Raw genomic sequence first — 14900 nt, 5'->3', positions numbered from 1 at the left:
CAGCACCGTGTGATTAGAGACATTTGTAGGGTCCCTTGGAACAGCGACTTGTGATTGGACTGTGTCCAATTGCCCCGTGTCCAACTGATATACACCCTTGGTAAACTACCTGACAATTAAATCATACGTCTGTCTTCGTTTTTTTCTTCAAATTGGACAGAAACAGACACATGATTTATCTGTAAAACTTACCAAGAGGTTGGAACAATCGGCCCTAAATAATGTCTTAAGATGCGAATACGGCTCTGTGATTGGTTCATGACATCTTAAGACAGTACTTAAGATGATCTTAAATAAAGATCGGATATGATTACCGGCCTAAGATTTTGAAATCTAGCCCAGGATTGGTTAATTTTTAGTGCATATTCTTATGCATACACCACTCCGTGGCCTGTACAAGGCTAGGTATTTTTCTCGTGACTTAGGAACACATTTTAGCAGACAACGATAACGATCGATAACAATTGCGAGTGACATGACGTAGCAGCGGTCAGTGGGGAAAAATGATGGCGGACGAGAAGTTGTTCTTCTCGAATGCTGTCCAACAATTGGCCAGATGTCTAGCCGCTATCAAGCCTACGCCATGGGAGAAAGTAAGCTATCATTTTTCAGAACGATCTTTCAAATTGAGCATTATTTTCTCGACGATCCCTCGACGGTTGTCACTTTATATCGATGCTGATTTTGCGTATTGGGATTAAACCTAGGAAACGTCAGCTGTTATCTTGACCTGTCATGTTATGATATAATCCAAAGGGCACTATGACACTTCCAGATTTATCATTGTATGATTATATAATTATCCTTGACACATATTAATTAACACCAGTGTCACATAAAGAATTCTCAACTCACTACATCATAACTGCTTGAAGGAGAATCTAGGAAAACAGGAATTACATGTTTTGTATCTTATAGTGCAGAAATATAATATTTGAGAATTTACATTCAGTGATATTGAATTTGCATAATAAAGAAAAAAAGTTATTTTCAAAATATTGCAATATATTATAAAACTTTCTAGAACTCTATTCTTTCCTTGCAGTTGTAACATGACTATAAAAGAGATTGACATATAATTAGACTATATATGAGGCTAATATAAAATTTTCACCAACATGAAACTAATGACTTTTCATATTTGATTGCAGGTAGTCAAATTGTACAAGTTATGTCCACAAGACTCAGCTCAGGGTGTGTACCGTCTGGACCAAAGAGGCCAGGATGCAACTATTGCATTAGGGATTTATTTTCTGGAGTCTGGCCTACAACACAGAGATCGAATTTTGCCCTATCTATTGAGATTATTACGTGGTCTTCCAAAAGCAGTCTGGAGGGATGAGGTGAGATGTTCACTTACCGAGAGAGTTCCAGTTGCGGAGCGCTTCAGCTTCTGCTTAAATACACTATTAAGCGATGTGGCAGCCAGGTGCGAGCCAGCACGAGAAGAGATCATCTCGACACAAGTTGAGATACTCGCAGTTCTGACCAATCTCATACGTGGATACAAGGATCAGAACAGTAATAGAGGTTTGCAGGCAAAGAGTAAGTACCAACAGAAATGATCTTGTAATTGTTCATATATTTTGATCCTTTTTATAATAATATAGAACTGTGGATAAAAGGAAAAGATATAATTTTATTTTAAAAAATGAAAGGGATCTATAGATTAAAAAAAAGAACGTTTTCGAGAATTTTATTGCGATTTAAAAATTAATTGTATCTAAAACTATTTTCTGTCCAATCAGTGTAACTAGTACAAAAATATAGTGGATATCATTACAGTTAACATTCTTATATATAATAAGAACTATAAGAAACTACAATTTTTTTTTTAATAAAATGACACTCAAGTAATAATTTTCTGAACTGTTTGTCACAGCTTATATTTGACTTACAATCTGTTCCTAATACTATATCTGTTTTCAGTATCATTATGCAAATGTCTGGTCCCAGTACTGATTGGATTGGCACGCTCGATGGGTCGTTTCGCATGTACGGATCCACCGTTACTTTGTCGTATCTTTCCACGACGGGAAACTCCGTCGCCAGCAACCAATACGGAGAGCCGTTCAATGCCCGACAAGAAGCAGCACAGCTTTTCAAACTTTAGGCCGATCATCCCGCGTTCGCTGAGCGGCAATTTTAATTCTTGTATCGACAATACGTCCCAGCTGCTGTCGGTTTACGACAACCACGACTACCATTGCGGCAAGAGGCCGTCGTTGCAATCTTCCCTGTCTGTACCGTACGATCCGACGACGTACTTCTTCAGTCGCTATGGATCGAGTTTCAATCAGTTCCCGCAGATGCGCTGTAACGAGAGTCCTGAGAGAAGAGCCGGTATGCAATTTACCGTAGTGCACCTGCAGAGTGTGTTAGCTTTAGCCAAAAAGTTACTCACTAAGGAGATTCTGACGTTTTTAGACGAAGAAGCGCAGCAAGTAAGTTTCGTCGCATCAATTAGTTCCGTTATTTATTCTCTGCTTGAAAATTCATCATCCTAATGTAATTATTGCAGGTTTACAGCTCTGGTCAAGTGCATATCTTTCCATATCGTACATTTAGTGAGACGATGAATTTGGTGATGGTGGCATTGTTACGCGAGTTGCTGCAAAATCAACGCGACTTACCGGCTCCGTTCACAAGGGACGTGCAGGAATTCGTCAAGGGTCTGTTTCTGTCGGGTCAAACAGAGCTGCAGTCGCGGCAGCATGACGCGAGCGAGCGCGAAGACATCGATACGAATTTCCGAACCGTGAATCGCTTCAAAGTGAACGTCATGGCTAACTCTGCGTGCGTTGACCTGCTGGTTTGGGCAATCGGTGATGAAACAGGTGAGCCCATCTGTTCATTGACGAGAAAATAAGAAAACGAAAAGAATCGCTAGCTATTTTCTACTAAAATTATAGATATCGTACTTTTGTAAGAGTAATAATGTGTATATTGTGGAGAAGTTTCGCGAATGTACTCGTAACTCTAAGTGCATGGTTAACGAAAAATTGATGTTTTCATCGACCGCGCTTAGGCACAGGTTGTAAAGCTATCACGTTATTTTTCCAGTATCCGGAGAATATGATTTGTCTGCGCTGTTTGCAGATATCAGTTCAATGCTGATCGGCAAGGGTATGCCGATTTTCCCGTGTGTTACTTTTACCTGTGTGTTGCTCTCTTGTTAACCTATTCATTTCCAGTAACTGCTAATAGAAATGTTGCCTTGCTTATCGCTGACCGTTCATTCTTGCAATGTGTTTGATTGATTTTAAGGGTTGACAAAACAAATAAACTATTAATCTAAAACTTTAACTTAACTCATTGTCAATAGTAATTATTAATCTTTTACTAACTTAAATCTTCTATTATTAATCTTACGATTTACATATTTTATTCTAAAGAAACCTGGAAATTATATAATTATTACATTAATATAATTGTTGTATATAATTGTTATATAAATCTTTCTTATTGATATTTTTTTGATATTTTTTACACCTTAATTTATAACAATTATTATATGAGACATTTATTTAACGTGACATAAGTTTATTTATCGATCAAAGGATTATACATTCATGGTTTAATCTGTATAAATTTACAGATCCGAAAAAAATAATTGTCGTGTTTAAATAACAACCTATAACATCACTACACTACGATTTATATATTCGAATACTTACGTATCTGTTGCATCTGTTAATTGTTTATATATTGGTTTTTAGGTGCGGACAGTTTGTGCGGACGTCTTGTCGAGAAAATTAATTCCAATCATGGACCCAAGTTGGTGCTTGCACACATGCCGTTACTCATGGTTTGTCTCGAGGGATTGGGAAAATTAGCGCAGAAGTTTCCCAACATAGCAAGCACATCGATATACTATCTGCGAGATTTTCTCGTTGTGCCGTCGCCAATACTTCTGAAATTACATCAGCAGCACAGCGAACGTACCATGAAAGAGCATCAGTTCAAAGTACTCGGTAAACTCCATCATTTTTTTAAACGTATCATATATTATTTAATATTATTTATAAAATGATCATTTAACACACATGTGCTAACTGTATACGCATTTGAATAGTTCAAGGAAAGGAAATCAGCGATACGAAGCAGACGACGTCATCGGTGCAGACAGCGTTTGAGAAACTTCGCGACGCAGCTATTGGCAATCTCTGCATTGCCTTGGAAGCTGCACACTCGGTGAATCCGGATTGCGTGCCAGCGCTCGTAGCAAGTGTCTCCAACAGATTATTCACCGCGGATATATGCGACAGGTATGTTCCAACGAAAAGCATTACATGCGTGTGTGAATTGAAATTTCCTGTCGGTTTCAGCGAGGGCGATGAGAAGTCGAACAGCGAAGTTATTTCAAAGAACATCGTGATCATGTTAGGTCATGTAGCTGTTGCGCTGAAAAACACGCCGAAAACTATGCGCACGATCTTTCCATTTTTCCAGCAGCTCTTCTGCCGTACTCCCAGCGACCTGGACTTTCTCATAGTAGATCAATTAGGTTGCATGATCATCGCCAAATGTGAGCCAAAGGTCGGTAATATCTGAGTCGCTTACAACGCTTACACGATGTTTCACGCAATCGCTGACAAGCTTTTTATTGCGCAGATTTATGAGGGGATAATGCAAATGTTCTCCATGTCGTTGGGTTCGAGTACGGCTACATACGCTGCAAATGACGACCGCAAGCAATATTGTCACGTCTCCAAAGCAGTTACGAATGCGTTGGCGAACATAGCGGCGAATTTGCAAGGCGAGTCTGAACTAGACGATTTGCTGTTGCATCTTCTAGAATTGTTCGTGCAGTTAGGACTCGAGGGTAAACGCGCCAGCGATAAGATGCCAAACAGTATCGCTGCGACGGTAAGATCACCTTACGATGCAACTCTCTTTTGCTGTCTAAAACCTAACGCGGAAAGTAACTATGAAAGAAATATCATTTTGTGCGATGCGTTTGTGTGTGGAATAGAAAGCAGCGAGCAGTGCCGGAAATTTGGGAGTACTTATTCCCGTCATCGCCATACTGGTGCGACGTCTACCGCCGATCAGACATCCGCAAAAGCGACTTTTGAAGTTGTTTAAGGATTTTTGGTTGTATTGCGTTATAATGGGTTTCGCTGCCGATCATCCGTCGAGATTGTGGCCTTCTGAATGGTATGAAGGCGTCAAAGAGATTGCCGTCAAATCACCCTACCTCATCTCCCAGACCAGTGCTCGCCTTGAGATGCGAGAATTGCAGTATACGTCAGCGGTGCGCAACGACAGTGTCTCTTTGAATGAATTGCAGGAGCTGCGCAGTCAAGTATTAAAAATCAGTACCCGGTACGAGCATTGTTTTTCATATTTAGTTTCGATTAATCTCTATACTAATTGTCCAAAAGACATCTTATATTCGCTTACATACATATTTTGTATATATCAGAATCAGAACATAAAATATATCTTACTTTCTAATTACGAGAAAAATCGTCAACGTTGTGTTTCTGTGTCAAAATGTATAATTTTACTTCAACTTTGTATAAAATCTATTAAAATTTTTTTTGTTCTTTCAGTACAAACGATATATCAGCTTACGTGACTAAGCTGCAATTTGCGCAGTGCACCTATCTGTTGTCCGTCTACTGGTCAGAAACATTGCGGGTGGCTAACAGTCCTGAGCCCAGTTTACAGCCGATAATGGAGTACTTGTGTGACACGGACCTTCAGAAAGATAAGAGTGGTATGTGGCAATGCATTTGCTGTGTAGCGGACTCGGTCTTCGCGAAGTTCAAGGATGTGATGCAGCGTAAACCGAAGGACGAACAACGCGAGCGGGAACTCGAGAATCATGCGCAGTTTCTGCTGGTGCGTTTCAATCACGTGCACAAGCAGATTAGACGAGTGGCCGACAAGTACCTCAGTGGTTTGGTAGACGCTTTCCCACATCTGTTGTGGAACTGTAAAGTTCTTTGGAGTATGTTGGATATATTACAGGTATATTATACTTATTTTATCTTATAGGTATTATTACAAGTATATTATACTATATTTTATCTTATACTTTATACGCCCGGTGTCTCGATTTAATCGAGTGCTTGTCCTGGCATGTCACTTCTTTGATAGTTTATCAAACTAATTTTTATATATTTGCATGTTGCAGATTTTATCGTATTCTTTACAACTTGATCCGAACGAGGAGAGTCCCAGTTTAAGGATACCTAGCACACCGTATAGCATTGAACTAATGAATACCATTGAAGCAAGAGAGGTATGAATTGTTTGGTTATATTTTATATTCCTCAAAAAAGAGAAATCAGAATAAGGGCCGACAAATGTCTATTTTCGAAGCGTTTCTGCTGTCATTCGGGTTTTCCCCTTAAAATAGAGATATGTTCTACGATAACACATCGTTTTAATTGCAGATTATCGTGAAGGATTTCACTGCGAGATGTAAAGGCATAGTACAGGAGGCTATGAAATGGGCGCCGCAAGCTACTAGATCGCATTTACAAGAATACATCAACCAAATACCATCTTCTGGAATGTGGCATCACTCTGGCTTATCGTTGGCCATCGATTCAGTCCTCGAATTTGTGGACACTGCAATTCCCACAGTGGCACCAGCAAACGTATGTAGCGACTTTTAAGTATATTACACATATCCCAGCTTTAAATTCTAAGATCTATTAATAATCTTTTTTTTGGTCTTTTTTTATTCAATGAAAACTACTCGTTGATTGAATTAATGCAGCAATGTATTTTACAGACGAATTCTTTGGATAAAAGACCACGCGGTCCTAAAGGCGCGAGCTCATGGCTTCTGTCAATGATGTCTACAAGATCATGGCATGCTGGCGAAGTAGCGGGCATGCTCGCTCTCGCGCGTACCGAGTCACCGACGACAGAGATGTCGCTTGAAGAAAGCAGAGACAAAGTTGTCGACAGATTGATCGAGGCTGTTCGTCGCGCTTGTCAGGATTGCAACGATGCCGCTCATCGTGGAGCTCTTTGGCGCGCTACTGCTCTGTTAATATCTATGCCTGGTATGTATGAATTTTTATCAAGACAGTAATCTTAAGTTTTGTCTTTTATATCGAATATGGTAGATTGATTCGTTTGCTCAATCTACATTGTAATTAGAGAGACGTTATTGTGCAATGAAATATAAATTTAAAATATTGATGAAACAAAAAATCAATAAGGTTGGTTGAAATTGAATAAGATTACTTACACAACGAAAATGTAATTGCCGAACTGTTGAGGCTTCATACTACACAGATCTCATTAATGTTTTATTTGTACTTGCAGGGATACATAGGCGACTGTTACATACGGTGGCATGTTCGCAAATAGAATTATTCACGACTGCGGTCATGACCACGGCAGTTGAGTGCTGGCAGTGGATCCTCACCGTACGGCCTGACTTGAAGTTGCGTTTCCTGCAGGAGATGTTGCTCGCTTGGCAGTACACCGTCGATAAGCGAATGGGTCTGTTCGCCCCGAACGAAGAGGAGGTCAGCCCTCTCGCTGTCTACGAGGGTTGCAAGTTGGGCCCGAATCCGCCTCACATAAAGCCGCACGACATCTGGGTGACGTTCGTTGTGGAGCTCATAGAGACAGCCAAGTATTGTTGTCAGGAGACTGTCGATATGATCGCCATGTTGTTGCACCGTTCGTTACCCATGACCGTCGGCGCGTCGGGTGAGGAACCTGGAATTAATCGACACGTCGCCGCGGTCGGCGTGCGCTTCAAGCTGCTCTCATGTGGCTTGGTGTTACTGCAGGGTGACGTTCTGCCGAGGTAATAAGTCTCGTTTTTCTATCGTAAATAACCCAGAACAATGAATAAGATCAAAATTAACGGAACACGCTTTTATAGGACGTTGAGCAAGAATGTCTTGCGAGAACGCGTGTATTCCAATTGCTTGGATTACTTCTGCCGGGAACGTCAGTTGCCGACTCAAGAGATCGACCAGCTGGGTGAGGATATAGTTACGCTGATACGATTTTGGCAGGTAAAGTGGACTGCATCGCTTCATAAGTTGAACTTTTGTGTAAAATTAATTTATACATTTTATGGTCATTCGTTTGTATTTTTATGACAAAGTCACTCAATACTAATATCTGTTCACTATATTCATCACATAACTGTTCCAATTATCTTCTATATTTTTGATAGGTGATGCATAGCGACAAGAAGTACTTAATGATGACAGGAGCGGATAACGAGTTTGAGATAGTGACTTCCCAAAGTTGTACAACGGCGATGATCGTCCCTAGTGAAACGATTGGCTCATTAGCTCCGACGCCGAACGAGTATTCCAAGTCGTCCAGCAACGTGTGGATGAACACCATGCCGATGTCGACTAGCAGTAATACATTAGATAAACGCAGCAATCGCAGCAAACGGGTCGTAAACGCCAGTGTTTTTGTGAAAGATTACATAAAGAAGAGAAATTTGATCCTCGAATTGTTGGCGGTTGAGATTGAGATGTTACTGGTGAGTATCTGATAAATTATATATGCATAGAAAAATTATCCTATCGTCGTCTGAGGAAAATCTATCTCTGATCGTCGCAATCGCGTTAAGGTTTGGCGTAATCCCGGCGGTAGACCAGAACTCGCACTGCAAGGGGAAGGAAGTATCGCGGACTGGCGCGCCAAAGCGATGAATGACCGTTGGCGTGAGTACACGCGACTTGCGTGGGAAATCAGTCCTGTCTTGGCGATATTCTTGCCAGTGCGATTAAAGAACTCCGAGGTTATTATCAAGGAGATTTGCGGCTTGGTGCGCCTTAAACCCGTGCCTGTAATGCATGTATCGGAAGCATTACAGTATCTCGTCACGACGGATACTCTACTCAACGATGTACCTGAAGTAAGACGTCGTCATCAGTCAGATAACAATACTTGTATATCAGTTAGCGCTAGAACGATGATCAAATTTACGTTAGGACGTTAATTCATAATTTTTGTAAAATTATTAATTAAAATTTCAGTTAGTTTATATGTTGATATGGGCAAGAGTGTCTCCGATTCAAGCGCTGGCATACTTTTCACGACAATTCCCACATCATCCTATCTCGGCGCAATATGCGGTACAAGTGTTGGACAGTTATCCCGCCGACGCTGTACTCTTCTATATACCTCAATTAGTTCAAGCCGTCCGTCACGATACCATGGGTTACGTCATTGAATTTATCAAGAAGATTGCTAAACGGTCGCAGGTATAGTAAGATTTACAGTTAAAGTGAAGTTAAGATTTATAGTATAGTTATATAATAAGATTTTTACAGTTATATAATAAGATTTTTAAGATACAATAAAGCTGAATGGAATATTAAATTCTTCTAATTTTCTTTTAGGTAGTGGCGCATCAACTGATCTGGAATATGCATACAAATATGTACATGGACGATGAGAAGCAAGTCCGAGATCCCCTATTGTACGACATTCTGGATTCATTGTCGAAAAATATTCTGAATGCACTGTCCGGCCCGGCGAAACAGTTTTACGATAGGGAATTCGATTTCTTTGACAAGATCACCAATATCTCAGGTGAAATCCGACCGTATCCCAAAGGGCCGGAACGCAAGGCTGCATGCTTGGAAGCTTTGGCGAGAGTGAAAGTACAGCCCGGTTGTTATTTACCGTCGAACCCTGAGGCAATGGTCATCGACATAGATTACAAGAGCGGTACACCCATGCAGAGGTATGTGTCTTAAATGGACAATTTAACAACGTAACTACTTATTGATAAGTGGTTATATGATGAAGTATCACTATTTTATATCTTCAGCGCTGCTAAGGCGCCTTTCCTAGCACGCTTCAAGGTGCAAAGATACGGCATAAACGAACTGGAGAATATCGCGCTAGCGGTGTCTACCAACGGAAAGGTTGAAAGCAAGAGGGAAGCAGACGAACAGACTTGGCAGGCTGCTATCTTTAAGGTCGGCGACGATGTCAGACAAGATATGCTAGCTCTGCAAGTGATCAGCATTTTCAAGAACGTTTTCCAAAAGGTCGGACTAAATCTGTTCCTGTTTCCATATAGAGTTGTGGCCACAGCACCTGGGGTGAGACATTTATCTTTAATAAGCACCTTCTAATGAATACCGTCAATGAATTGTCACTCAATTATATCCGTGTGTTGTCTAGTGCGGCGTGATAGAGTGTGTACCACACGCGACATCAAGAGATCAGCTCGGCCGTACTACCGACAGTGATATGTACCAGTATTTCATCACGCAACACGGTGACGAGACGACAAAAGAATTCCAGAACGTGCGCCGCAACTTCGTGAAGTCTATGGCGGCGTACAGTGTTATTACTTACCTGCTACAAATCAAGGATCGCCATAATGGAAATATCATGATTGACACGCAGGGTCATATCATACATATCGATTTCGGCTTCATGTTTGAAAGCTCGCCCGGTGGTAACCTGGGATTCGAGCCGGACATCAAACTGACTGACGAGATGGTGCTTGTAATGGGCGGTAAGATGGAAGCCGCACCGTTTCGCTGGTTCATGGAATTGTGTGTGCAAGCTTTCCTCGCAGTCAGGTGAGTGCTTTTATTTCAGAAATCCATAAGTTACCAGCAGGGAGCATGTTGCTGTACCTTGTATATTGTAAGAGATAACTTCGTTCTGTTCTATCTTATAGGCCGTATCAAGAAGCAATTATTTCACTCGTCTCTCTGATGCTTGACACAGGATTGCCGTGCTTCCGCGGGCAAACCATTAAACTTCTACGCAGTCGTTTCGTGCCGACTGCTACTGATCGGGACGCGGCGATCTTCATGATCAATGTAATACGTAACAGCTACCTCAATTTCCGTACGAAAACTTACGACATGATACAGTATTATCAGAATCAAATCCCATATTAAACTGTTACCGGAGAGTCTACTTTCCCTTCCTAATGACCAGTCCATCCGCCTTCTCCTCTCCTCTTCCTCGTAATCGTTATTTGGTGATGCGAAAGACGCTGCGATTATTGTTGTAGATTGGATACGCGTACGGGTACCGCATTGTTAGATATCGCAGCGAATATACTGCTTCACTCTGTGAATCTCTGTACAAATGCGTTGGTGTTAATACTATTTTTAGCTCCACGTATATTTTACGAAAGCGTTTCGCTCTGTATGTATGTAATAATGTATTATATTTATCTACGAAATTACTTATATATACATATACATACAAAGTGCCTGCCTTATGCAGCACATCTGTATATGAACACATTCCTGTTTACTAACTTATGCGCTGTTAATGGTTAAAGATTAAATTAAATTACTTTAAGCAGGTGGCTTATTTGAAAACCTTTCTTCTCACAGAATGTTTTCTAAAAAAAAGAAAAGTTGATGTTTCTTTTTATAAAACGTAAGATGACTTAGTGATATTTTCTTGTAATATTATGTGTGACTATTATTTTAGAAGATGAACAAGTGGGCAATTTATAGTAAATAGTTTAATTTATTTTCTACATACATTGGTTAAAACAGCAGTTTTTTCATTAAACAATATTACACTAACGACTTGCAATATAACAGCCACTGTTGTTAATTTAACTCTGGTGTTAATCCCATTTATAAAGTTTTCCTGGAGTTACAAATGTTTTTGCAGAGGGTTCACTTCTAAGAGATAAAAGAAATATATGATAATAGTAGCCTAAATATTTCAAAGTATTTGTTTTTAGTTAGACTTACTGTTTAAAAATCATTCTGATAAATATTTACAATTGAGAAAGAACAAGAATAATACTAAAGGATAAGAATGCAAATTTCAATATCTTAAAATAATTTTATAAGTAATTCTACTTACTTTGTACTAATTTGCTGCATTTTTTTTGCTGTGCTAATTACTAATGGTGGTTTTACTTCTCGTCTAGCATCATGAGTATAGTAGTAGATTTCAGAAGTTTTATGATATGGACCTCCTGGTACATTTGGTGGTGGTTGAGTACGCTCAGCTTGTTCATCAGCATATCTATGCGGTAGCACAACTTTTCTCTGCAATAAGAAAATAAATACTTAACACACATTATCGACTTGTTGTTTAAAACTATTTTATAAATTTATAGAAATGTAGCCAATTTCACTTCAATATGTTTATCACATGAAATGACCAAATAAAATCTTGTGTAATATTGTGATATTGTTTATAGGATAAACAAATCATGCAATTCGCGATAAGTAGAGAAATCTAAGTGCACAAAAGGTTATGTAATTAAATACTTTACTTACTCCCCGGCCGATATTGCGTAAAGTTTTTATTAACCATGTAGCTGAGCGATGCTCTACTGTGCCCGGCATGTCTATCAATAATTTTATGATTTATTGAGAAATAATTAGATTCACAAGTAGCAAGCTTAGACGTATTGATGTACTGCGCTATTTGGATGTTGTTCTCTGTCAGGTTTTGGCTACAAACATCCTTAAAACCGAGTCTACAATAGTTGTACTAAGTTTTAGGCTTGATTTACAATATACTTAAGCTTGCAGATAGGGATGAGTTCCCACTTATGGCTCGCGACATGCGATATGCGACGCGCGATATCCAATTAGCGTACAGCTCTTCCGGAGTATCAGTACGCTCATTGGATATCGTTAGTCGCATATTGTGTGTCGCGTTGCGTATCGCGCTAGTCTACGAGAGCCATTACGCGAAAATACGTGCCATGAGACTCCATCCTTAGCTTAAATCACTGAGCTTCTTGACGCTCCACGTTTTTACGACACTCTGCTCTCCTTAGATAACTTTTAGATGTCAAATAGATAAATAATTATGGGTGTATATCAGTTGGACACGGGGCAATTGGACACAGTCCAATCACAAGTCGCTGTTCCAAGGGACCCTACAAATGTCTCTAATCACACGGTGCTGTGATTGGCTGTGTCCAAATGCACCGTGTCCAAGTGCGCCGCTCCCAATAATTATCTACTGTCACGTCCGACCGACCACTGGCTGTCAGCCAGTGATAATTTTTGTCCAAATAATCCTTTACCTGAGACACTCCAGCTACGAAACCTTTCTTTCTCAAAAGGAAGACATCTCAGATGGCATCACTATCATTCAGACCTCCTCCTAAAGGCGCGATCACAAAAGCTCAGTAGCAGTAGAGTAGTGACCGGCGTAGCAGTCAGTCAAGGGACGTCTACATTGGAAGTAAATAGCAAGAAGTAGGAAGTAAGAGTAAGAAATTGACCAACCACAGTCGAATGTGAGAAGAATAATCAACTATAATTGGTCAATTTCTTATTCTTACTTTCTACTTCTTACTGCTTACTTCCAATGTAGCGTCTCTTTACACAGCACATTTCCTCCTATGCCTTAAGGGACGTCTACATTGGAAGTAAATAGCAAGAAGTAGGAAGTAAGAGTAAGAAATTGACCAACCACAGTCGAATGTGAGAAGAATAATTAACTATGATTGGTCAATTTCTTATTCTTACTTCCTACTTCTTACTGTTTACTTCCAATGTAGACGTCCCTTAAGCGTCTTCTACAATGGCAGTAGGAGTAATAGTAAGAAATAAGCAGTAAGTAAATAGACCAATCACAATCGATTATTTTTGAAACGTAAGAATGGAATTGGTCAATTTGCTTACTGCTTATTTCTTACTACTACTCCTACTGCCATTGTAGAAGACGCTTTAAGCAAAACCGCGACGTGCGGTGTTCCTCCCTAGTGCCCATTGGTCAATTACAAGTAATTCGAATATTCGAACTCGCCGCCGCGCGATCCAGAACGAGGTTCGAGCGCTATTCTTCACGGCAGCGTGGCCGCAACCCGCCGGGACGTAACACTACCTTGTCGTCTTGTTATACTACTTGAAAATATAAAGATGTTGAGTTGTTGAGGATTACGTATTACGATTTCGTTCCTCGATTGAAAACAGTGGCGGTTCGTAACGGAAACTTTGAAACTACACTTTTTGCGGAATATGTTTTTTAGACCCGTTACAGCTATACCTTTTTTGTTAGACCCGTACTAATAAATTAGTAAACATTGCAAATTTATATTCAATATAGTATAACTTGTATTTAATTATTTCTACATAAATGTGAATTTTGAACATAAACATACGTTAAATAGCAAGTAGATATCGCTACTTTTAACTAATTTAATTAATAGACTGTCCAATAATGAACTGCTCATCCGGCTCCGCATTAATGATGAATTGAAGTCGGAAATGATCCCCATTTCCAAATATACAATACGATAATCAGCGTAAGTACAGTATGTTTGATAAGAGCGTGTACGGCAAAACTCAAAAACTTAGGATAATACATAAATTGAAAAAATTTGTACACATTATGCATGATATAGACTGCGATGCTTTATTATTAATAAGTTGTCCAGTCGCCTCCATTATCAATAATTGACTGGCATCTCCGAGGCATACTTTCTACTAATTTTACAGCATAATCTTCAGACAAAGATCTCCATATAAATCGAATCTGTCGAATTAACTGCTTGACGGTCCATATTTTCTTTCCTCGGAGCTTAAACTTTATAAGCGCCCAAACATTTTCAATTGGATTTGCATCTGGCGACTGTGAAGGCCAATCCAGTACGTCAACGTCATTTTCTTGTTTCCACGCAGTACAAAGTCTACTCCGATGTTTCGGATCATTGTCCTCTTGCAGTAGCCAATTTTCATTTTTCCTCGTAAACCACCTTTGGGCAGATGGTAATAAAGCTCTCTCATATATTTGGACCATTTTAGCAGCATCCAAATTTTGTGTAAAGATGTGTAAAGTGCCAAATCCCTGTTTTGAGAAACAGCCCCAGACGTGCACCTTTACCGGATGTTTAACGGTCCGCTCGATGAGTCTTTGGCCTGGGTAGACCAGACACGTCTGATAGAAGACTTTGCCCAAAACGAAGCTTCACCTGAAAAAAATTT

At 39.8% G+C, this 14900-nt stretch overlaps 2 protein-coding genes across 4 annotated transcripts; one reads left to right on the top strand and one right to left on the bottom strand.

The window, feature by feature from the left end:
* The first annotated feature begins 458 nt into the window (after positions 1–458).
* LOC116848516 (phosphatidylinositol 4-kinase alpha) lies at positions 459–11289 on the top strand. 2 transcript variants are annotated; one of them, XM_032824686.1, is made up of 23 exons: positions 504–593; positions 1152–1545; positions 1930–2444; positions 2522–2837; positions 3064–3126; positions 3720–3974; positions 4076–4268; positions 4329–4539; positions 4615–4869; positions 4976–5328; positions 5559–5979; positions 6146–6253; positions 6408–6614; positions 6752–7028; positions 7294–7786; positions 7865–8000; positions 8165–8485; positions 8576–8863; positions 8985–9212; positions 9351–9697; positions 9785–10061; positions 10144–10550; positions 10652–11289. In XM_032824686.1, exons 1-23 carry the CDS (start codon positions 504–506, stop codon positions 10875–10877), a joined length of 6381 nt encoding a protein of 2126 aa, XP_032680577.1. In that variant the 3' UTR covers positions 10878–11289. The 2 variants fall into 2 exon arrangements, with proteins under 2 accessions (XP_032680579.1, XP_032680577.1); XM_032824688.1 differs by lacking the exon at positions 3064–3126 and having other exon boundaries at positions 459–593; positions 10652–10877.
* Positions 11136–12434, bottom strand: LOC116848526 (NADH dehydrogenase [ubiquinone] 1 alpha subcomplex subunit 7-like). Of its 2 annotated transcripts, XR_004378976.1 has the most exons (4): positions 12234–12434; positions 11812–11999; positions 11479–11624; positions 11136–11332 (listed from the first exon to the last, which is right to left on the bottom strand). XR_004378976.1 is itself a non-coding variant. In XM_032824709.1 (3 exons), the coding sequence occupies exons 1-3, from the start codon at positions 12300–12302 to the stop codon at positions 11567–11569; spliced, it is 315 nt and encodes a 104-aa protein (XP_032680600.1). In that variant the 5' UTR covers positions 12303–12434; the 3' UTR covers positions 11444–11566. The 2 variants fall into 2 exon arrangements, 1 of the variants encoding a protein (XP_032680600.1); XM_032824709.1 differs by lacking the exon at positions 11136–11332 and having other exon boundaries at positions 11444–11624.
* Between the last annotated feature and the right edge of the window lie 2466 nt (positions 12435–14900).

Source organism: Odontomachus brunneus, unplaced genomic scaffold (genome assembly GCF_010583005.1).
Source record: "Odontomachus brunneus isolate Ranch 3 - 2012 unplaced genomic scaffold, Obru_v1 Obru_scaffold_096, whole genome shotgun sequence".
Classification (NCBI taxonomy): domain Eukaryota; kingdom Metazoa; phylum Arthropoda; class Insecta; order Hymenoptera; family Formicidae; genus Odontomachus; species Odontomachus brunneus.
This window is presented reverse-complemented; position numbering and strand designations above follow the sequence as displayed.

Bases quoted from the DNA above. Each gene is read 5' to 3' on its own strand.
- LOC116848516 (XM_032824686.1), top strand. From the start codon at position 504: ATGATGGCGGACGAGAAGTTGTTCTTCTCGAATGCTGTCCAACAATTG. The intron at 594-1,151 runs GTAAGCTATCAT...ATTTGATTGCAG, and splicing joins AGCCTACGCCATGGGAGAAA to GTAGTCAAATTGTACAAGTT. The intron at 4,870-4,975 runs GTAAGATCACCT...TGTGTGGAATAG, and splicing joins CAAACAGTATCGCTGCGACG to AAAGCAGCGAGCAGTGCCGG.
- LOC116848526 (XM_032824709.1), bottom strand. From the start codon at position 12,302: ATGCCGGGCACAGTAGAGCATCGCTCAGCTACATGGTTAATAAAAACT. The intron at 12,000-12,233 runs GTAAGTAAAGTA...TTCTTATTGCAG, and splicing joins TACGCAATATCGGCCGGGGA to AGAAAAGTTGTGCTACCGCA. The intron at 11,625-11,811 runs GTAAGTAGAATT...TTTATCTCTTAG, and splicing joins ATGCAGCAAATTAGTACAAA to AAGTGAACCCTCTGCAAAAA.